The sequence below is a fragment of the Hevea brasiliensis genome, chromosome 10 (assembly GCF_030052815.1).
Source record: "Hevea brasiliensis isolate MT/VB/25A 57/8 chromosome 10, ASM3005281v1, whole genome shotgun sequence".
NCBI lineage: Eukaryota > Viridiplantae > Streptophyta > Magnoliopsida > Malpighiales > Euphorbiaceae > Hevea > Hevea brasiliensis.
In genome coordinates this window covers 16,621,435-16,630,401 of record NC_079502.1, presented here as the reverse complement: position 1 = coordinate 16,630,401, position 8,967 = coordinate 16,621,435, and the positions used below count along the sequence as shown (strand labels likewise).

The following is an 8,967-nucleotide window of genomic DNA, read 5'->3' as shown; positions in this document are numbered from 1 at the left end:
AGTTTTGTGTGTTCATCAATGGAGGGAAATGAGAGATGGGTGAGGGAGAGGTAAGCCGGCAGCTTTATAGAGAAGAAGAGATGAATTTGTTTTTATTTTAATTAAATTTTTGTCCCTTCATAACAATATTTATACCTAAAATTTAATAATTTAAATTTTTAATTTTTAATTGTGTCATGCTAATGTCATCACGATGTCATAATTTAATTTAAATTTTAGATTTCATTTCTTTCCTTTTCTTTTTCCCTACACTTCTCTATATTTTTAATTATTTTTCATTATTTTAATCTCATACATTTCAATGGATATTTAGGTCAAAAGTCACCTCTAGGGGTGAATTGACCAAAATGCCCCTCATCGGTTCTAATTCATCTTTTAAAAACACCGGTAACTCCTTGAGTTCTGATTCTCTTGTTTGAGTTTGTTTTCTTTTCTTTTCTATGATTTTCACATTCCTAATAGTTTCACAATTATCCCTTGGCCTAGGATGTCATGGTGTCCCATACGAATTTAGGGTTGCAACTGAGTTCGCAGTTACTTCCCGAGTCGGTCACCCATCGCCGGGACCTTGGCTCATTTAACAGATTTAGGCTTTATTTCACTTGTTTTCTTCCTACTACATTTAGTCTTTATCAATTTTATTTATAATTTCTCTATGTGGTCTAAGTATAGTTATAGACATTCTAGTTGTCCGGACAGACCTTAGTCATTGGAATAGTAGAATGTACGGACCACTTATTACGAGGGTGTTACAATGTAAGTGGGTCTGCCTATTAGCAAGGGTTTAGAATCAAGCATCGATTTTGTCCTATTTTCTTATAATAAAAGTTTTATTGCTTATAAAAAAATATGAATAATATTTTTACCCTTATAAACGAGTAATGAAAAGCTTCATGTGTTATGAGTAGTTGAGCACATTATCTTAGATGTCTCTCTCTAGAATCTATGACATTTCTTCTATAATTACAAGTGTAGTTGCCTCTTGGACTCTAGGCTTTAAGTCAAGTGGTTCAGTTTTTAAGAGATTTTGTAAGAACCTAACCATGTGCTCTCAAATCATACCTTCATCCTACTACCAAACTATATTGTCATTTTTAATTTTCAGGAGTTGGTTCCTTTGTCATTTTTGAATGGTCCTGGCATGAAAGAACTTGGAATTTCTATCACCTATTGTGAACTTGTGATCCAATTGACTTAGATGTTTGTAACTAATGTTGCTCTTTAACTTTTCCAGATTATCTAGGCCCTTAATTATTTCTTCCTCCATTTTTCTTGCCTCATCACCATCCTCTTTTTCTAGCAAGACATAAGATTATAGGTCTTGAGCACAAACTTTCATCTTTGTAACTATTACAAGGAATAACTCTTCATGCCTGCAAGATAACATCACCACACTATTGATCATGGTTTTAAATAACGGCCATTATTTAAAAGTTTTTTAGTTTACCATTACCATTACCACCATTATTTAATGAATTTTTAAATTTTTAACTGTAAAGATTGTTACAACCGTCATGTAAAGACAACAACCATTACTGAATGTTAAGTAATGATGGTAACTTAATGATTGATAATGGCCGTTACTTTTCTAACTATAAAATTATTGGCTTTTTTCTACCTCTTTCAAGTGAAATGCTGTAGAGGAAACTTTTTATTTGGCCAAAAAACTATTTTGGCTTGTTCATTTTAGCACCTTTTCATTTTCTCTCTAGACAACTTAGTCATTTTCTCTCAATTTTCTCCACAATCAACTCATGTGAAAGCATTCATTTTTCTATAAATTTTTAAGCTCAAGAGCATGAATCATCAAATAGACAAGATAGTTTTAAAGTGAGGGGATTAAAGAGGGATTTTTTTTTCTAATTTTTAGGTATTTTGAATCATCTTTAGGTAAATACATAAATAATTGGAAAATAATATCAAAAAAAGTTTTAGGCTTTAATAATATTTGCAAAGTATAAATTTAGGCTTTGACAAGATAAAATTTAAGAAAAATAAAGAATCAAGAAATTAACTCTTGAAATTGATTTTCATAAATCATAAATTAAATAGTAAGTAAATTTATAGCCTAATTACATAGTAAGTTTACAACCTAAGCTAATGATCAAGACTACCAGTCCTAGTCTTAAGATCAAAGTCAAGATAATCAAGAATCTACTAAATACTCATTTTAGTGTTAATAAGGTTAGTTATGTAATATCTTCTTGATTATTTTGGTTTTAAATTGATTAATATTAATAAAGTATAAGAATGGTGGATTTAATGTATTTATTTGATATATTAGTACTTATTAATTAGTTGTATATTTTATTTTTAATTATATTTTTAAATATTTATTTATTCCAAGAATTTTTCAAATTTTTCAAAATAATATAAATAACAATAAGCCGTTATCATTACGTTACGGCCGTTACATGTACGTTTCCATTACTCATGACTACAATTTACAACTATGCTATTGATGCACCAGCCACTTAATTTGAAATTTAATCCCTTTATCCACCTTCGACATTGTATATTGTACTTAGCAATTGGCCTCAGCTTGAGCCCATTGGAAGCCAAGTCTACTTACCACTGCATGGTCCCCATGTTCATTTGATGACACTAGATCCGGCGTCCACTAGGCCTAACACATTTGGGCCGAGCTTAGACAAGAGTTATATGATTCAAACTTAGCCCGATTACATTTTTTTATAGGAAAAAATATATTTTATATATAAATATTAGGTAATTTACATCTAAGTCCTTTAAATATAGAAAAACACATATATTAGTCACTTTGATGTTTTCGAGTAACAATTTAGCCCTTAAAGTTTAATTACGTTAATAAATTAATCCATACTATTAATTGATTTTTGATTTACAATAATTTAGTTCTTGAAATTCTTTTTACTAGCAAAAAGAATCTACATTTAAAGTTTATGTTTGAGTAATTATTTATTTTACATTTACATAGTTACATAAATTTATTTTAAATAATTTTATAATTATTTAAATGTAAAATGAATAATTATTTAAATATAAAATTCATAAGTAGGGACTATTTCATAAATAAAATAAACTTTTAAGAACTATTTTATTATAAAATAAAATTTTAAGAATTAAATTATTTTAAATTAAAAAGCAAATAACGGTCAACAATGACTAATTTATTAATGAAATTAAATTTTAAAGATCAAAATGTTATACAAAAATATACTATGCATTAATTTATAGATTTCATTTCAGAGATTTAATTGTAAATTACCCTAAATATTATAAATAATAATTTTTATATAAAACCATTTTTATTTAAAAAAAATTATATTAAAAGAGCTCAAAACCTTTTAAGCTCTAACTCAAATTTAATTAACTCGTACCCAAATATAATCGACTCATTTAACCATCAAAGTTAAATAAAATTACAATAATTAATATAAATAAATTTTAAAAAAAAAAAATTTTCCTCTCAATTTTACTTTTCTCACTAATGAGACGATGACAAATAAATCAACAAATTGCAGGGAAAAAAATTTTTTTAAAAAAATACATTAACAAAAGCATCAAAATATCCATGCCATTTCGCGTTCTTTTCCGCTGCTTCGCTTTCGCCATATTTCTAGAACAGGAAGTAAAGCGGCCCATTGTATTGTGGAAGAAGCTTTGTCTTACGTTCAAGAGATGGTTTGGATTGAGGACATTCCTTCTGATGTTGCTAGAATTGCTAACTTGGACGCAATCGACTCTTTTGCTGGTTAATGAAATGCTATTAATTTTTTTTTTTTTTTATAGATAGAATATATGCATATACGGATCAATGACAGCAATAAATCAATTTAATCATTTTAAAAAAGAAATATTGAGTAACTTATATAAATTAGCTTAAAAATAATAAATATTTATAAGATAATTTGAGTTTATAAATATTTAAAATTTTAAACAATAACTTATTGATGTGTTTAGTAAAAATATCTTATAAATATATTTATTATTAAAATGATAAAAAAATATTAAATAAAATATTGATGAAATTTTAAATTTTAAATAAAGATATATAATATGATATAATATTTTGTTAAACTAACTTATAAGTATAAAGTTTATAAACACCAAAATGAAAAACTAATTTTACAGCTTTTTTTTTTAAAGCTTATTTATAAGCCTAATAATTGTTATAAGTAAAAGGTAAATTTATTTTTAGAACTTATATAAGTCAAGACAAATAATTTCTAAATAACTTAATAAAAAAAAGCTTGTCTATACCTAGTCTATTACATATTTAATACACAATCATGTAGGACCTAGCTATTTTATATATGTACTTTGCATAATTTATATATTTAAATAATAAATTTTTCTTGTCTAAACTCACCTCACCATAGATTTAAAACGTAAGAAAATGTAATGGTGTAATCCAACTATTAAATATATAAGTGTCATATATTTGTATTTTGAGCCTCTAATAAACTTTGTCTCAATAAAAATTTTTCATAAATAATTATTTAAAAAAATAAATCAGTTACGTTGATTCGAAGGACCTTAAATATGAACTGACTGATAAAAATCTAATAGAAAGTTATAGAAGAAAGAAATTCTAACTCGTCCAGAAGACTTGGTCTAGAACAGAATACCCAATAATGGACATTCTGATTCTGAGAATTTTTCAATATTTCTGGAACAATAACGTCAGGAACCCAATTACTTGCTCGAAACGAATTGGAAAGTCCCAGAAGTTTCATCCTATGCACTTGGCCAAAGTTCATCCACTCATCCATCTAAATCACCTTAGTTGCACATATTCAATGTAACATTTTTTTAATATGAATTTGACCTCACCTCCTCCTCTTTTATTTAACATTGCTTGTTTGCTTATGCCACGGAGTGTCTTTGTGCTAATCACCAAGTTGATGCCCTGACTTCTAGTTTATCCAAAACTTTCCATCATATAACTGTCTAAGGCTAAGAGCTTCCCCTTGCTTTTGTTTTTTCCCTCTTTTCTTACATGTAAAGATAACTCCACTTAAATGAATCTTATAGAAACTTTTGGAAAAGCATATATGGAATTCTGACCAATAGAAATAAATGGTTTACGCGTACAAAATGCTTTGAAGATGAGATAGATTCAATCATTTTCTTAAAATGTTAGGCCTTTAATGAAAAGTTCACGCTATAAGTATTCAATCTTAGCACGAGGGAATGTGTTAAAATTTCACACTAATTTAGAATAAAATCTTTTATAAAATATTAATAATTCTTTCCCTATGAACTGCCTTTTAAAAATGAGTTAAATTCAATATATATTGTTAAGAGATTTTACCGTTATGTCATGATTTTAAATAAATTGAATTTAAACAGTAATTTTTCAAGGCATCGTAAAAATTAAAATAATGAGTTTAAAACGGGAAGTTCAGGCTGTCTGGCGACTTTCATTGCAAATTGGGTGTGCGATTATGATCCAAGCTTTACCTACTGGAAAGAGAAACCAAGGAAAATGGGTGAGAGAAGTGGCCAGATTGGCGCCAAGTAATGTCGGGGAATTAAATCCTCTATTTACCTACCATAACCCAACAAACAGGTTAAGAGACGTGTCTCAAGGGTTCTATTGAGCGTGTGAGCTGCCCAATTCCTCACCTTTAAGAGTTTGGTCCAAATTTCACCCACCGATTGGCCGTGATTAGGCCAACGTGTGTTTTATCACATAAATTATTACAGAACCACAACAGAGAATGGGCGGATTTGTACTGCAAAAATGGCCAGAGTGTCAGTTTTTAAGGCCATTTATTATTGCTAAACTTCACCCAGAAATGACATCTAAGTCATCACAATTGGAAAGAATTTCAGGATGAGGTTTGACTTCCCAACTAAGCACTTTCTTTTTCAAAGAATGAAAAAATGAAAAAATGAAATATACAAAATTAGAGAGGGAGAGGTTAATGTTTATGCTTGTAATAATAATCCTGGAATATAAGGAATTAACAAGGTATCTTTGTGCCTATTAAATTCTAGATTACTGCTAATTAGAAAATTATCTCTCTTATATTTACACGCACCCAAAAATTCCCCACTAATCCTATTATTAATATTGCTTTCTAACAAGTCCTCCAATGATTGCTCACTACCACCGTAGCTTTTTTGGTGCACCGATCTGTAACTATTCACATCTTCTTTATCTTCAATTGAGTACATGACTGTATCACGGTCTTCTCTGTAATTGCCTCTAACTGAGGTCCAGTTCTCATCACAGTCCCAATTGGGACCCCCTGAAAGCAAGGACAACCGTCTGATCCTCTCCTTGGCTGAAATTTCATCACTTCTTTGGACCTGATTGTCTACATTCTCTGATTCTGATTCTGATTCATCCAGTGAGTTCCAAAAGCCTTGGTCAAGAATGCTTGTAGGAGAATTTGAACTTGAATTAGATTTTTGAATTTGTTTTGCATGAGAATTGGATTTTCCCAGAAAAGGATGCTTCAGAAGCTGATTGGCTGTCCACCTCTGTTTTGGATCCCTTCTTAAACACTTATCCAAGAAATCCCTTGCTTGCTCTGATAGACTACAGGGGAACTCCGGCAACTGTTCGGAAAATCCAATCCGGTACATAACAGAAATTGGGTCATTGACATTAGGCCACGGTGCACCACCACTAGCCATTTCAATAATTGTACACCCTAAAGCCCATATATCACTAGCAAACCCCTGTTCCTCTCCACGCGCCACCTCCGGTGCCATAAACATGGGTGTGCCGCCAATTGGCGCAGCTGACTCAGCCGCAGCCTCCACCGCGTCGAGCCTCTTCGCACACCCAAAATCCGCAATTTTGGCGCCAGTTTTCCCTATTAAGACGTTCCTACCTTTGATGTCACAATGAACCCAGCCATTTGAATGTAGGTAATCTAGACCTTGAACAATTTCATAAGTGTAGTATCTGATCACCGATTCTTCTAACCGGCCACCGTGAGCCTGAACTGCATCGGTAAGTGTACCGCCAGAAATGTACTCCAAGAAAAGATTGTACATAACCTGGTTATTCTCTCTAGTAATGTCATAGCCCTTGTAACTAACTATATGTGGAGAGGTTAGAGAAGAGAGAATATTTTGCTCCCTTTGCAAGAATTGAGATTGGTCGAGTTCGGCGGTTTTGACTGCCCAAACGTCACCGGAGTGGATAGACTTGGCGAGGGAGACGGTGGCGGTGGAGCCATGGCCTAAGGTGTGGCCTCTGGTCCAGTCCATATTGTAAGCTGAAAAGAGAAAAGAGAAAGAAAAAAGAAATGCTTTGTTGGGTTTATCTTGAGTTGGCTATAAGCAGCTGCCACCCAAGTGTTTATATATGAGGAGCTGAAAAACCAATAATTTTTTAAAGGTTAGTTTTTTAGGGTGGTTGAGTCTATCTCTCTCTTTCTCTTTGACAAATCCTTCAACGGGAGTGCACAACGTGTTAAAAATGCTGGTGGGTTTGACAGCTTTGGCCTCCCAAATAGAGATGACGTGGCCAAATGAATATGTAGACACGTGTAAACATTTGGAGGCGGAGGAGGTGTTATGAGAGTGGTGGGCAAATGGGATTTCTTTTTTATGGGTTTGGTGCAATGAGATGGCAAAATTAGGAAGAGGTTGGATAAGGGTAGTAGTACAGATAATTGAAATTGGATGGATAACACATACCACTTGGATACCTTGTTTTGTAGCCGTGTGGATTTTGAAAATTAAATTGTGGTGGTTCATGGTTGAGGGTATAGGGTGGAGGGTGGTGGGTTGAACCACCAAAAAGAAGTTGAATTTTGGTATCCTTTAAAGCTATTATGCCAATGTATGTTTGTGTCAAAATTGAAGTCTTTTACAAGTACAAGTTGATGGATTGGGGAATTGGGTTTTTGTCAAAAGTCAAATGCATGTGTAGTTTTTGGATTTAAAATAATTAGTCAAATATATGTATAATTTGGTTTCACATTATTGGGTCTCCTTATATACCTTATAGTATAAATTTGACGAGATACTTACCCATCTAGGTGGATAATGTGAATTCATGATTTTCAATGTCAATTCTTTGACATAATTAAATATGAAGATTTTTCTTTAAGATAGGAACTTTCTTTTTTACTTTTTTTTTCTCCTTTTTTGTACTGCCATGTCAAAATGCATTTGCCAGTTTGCTTACACACTTAATAAAAAGTGACAATTTTTTATTTAATTTATGTTTTTCAATTTAAAATGATCTATAGTTCATTTTAATTTATATAAATTAAAATTTTCAATTCGTGTATTCAATTTGAAATTGAACCATTTGAATTGATGGGATAAATTTGAATTTTAATTAAATATTAAATTAATAAATTAATATTTTAATTCCAAATAACCCACAATTCATAAATTGTCTTAAAATTTAATTTGAAATCCTTTCTATACAACGAATATATAACAAATTAAACCCACCCAGTTTCAGCTTTGGCTTTAAAATTGTATTAGAAGTGAAAGGAATTTTATTGTGAATATTCTATTCTTGTTATTCAACCATAACCATCTACTTCTAGGAATCCACTTAAACTTAGTCAAGCATAAATTTAAATATAAATATGTATGACTGATATATTTAATATGTAAATTTTATTAAATATCTTATATTTTAAATTTATAATAGAGCAAACATAAACAAAAAAAAATTCGTTATTTTACCTGAACCATATGAAAATATTCATACCTTGATATTTAATGCTCAAAAGGACTAATGGTCCATATATCCTAAATTTTAAGTCAATTTTCTTATTTTATAATTAAATTTATTTAAAAAAGAGCAATCAAAATTTAGTTTTTTAATTTTCTAAATTATAAAATAAACATTCATGACTAAACTAAATTAACAAGCTAAAATGATTATCATTTAGAACTATCTTCTTCTCCTTCTTTCTCAATAGGCAAATATTTATTTAAGGATTAAGCAATTTTGAAAAAACTCAAGTTAAATATTTACATCTTAATTGGACCATTCAA

General features: G+C 30.4%; 1 protein-coding gene across 1 annotated transcript; it reads right to left on the bottom strand.

Moving 5' to 3' along the window:
* Nucleotides 1–5,894: 5,894 nt before the first annotated feature.
* On the bottom strand, nucleotides 5,895–7,309 carry LOC110645247 (mitogen-activated protein kinase kinase kinase 18-like). Its single transcript, XM_021798333.2, has one exon. The coding sequence runs from the start codon at nucleotides 7,210–7,212 to the stop codon at nucleotides 5,917–5,919; it is 1,296 nt and encodes a 431-aa protein (XP_021654025.2). The 5' UTR covers nucleotides 7,213–7,309; the 3' UTR covers nucleotides 5,895–5,916.
* Nucleotides 7,310–8,967: the final 1,658 nt, after the last annotated feature.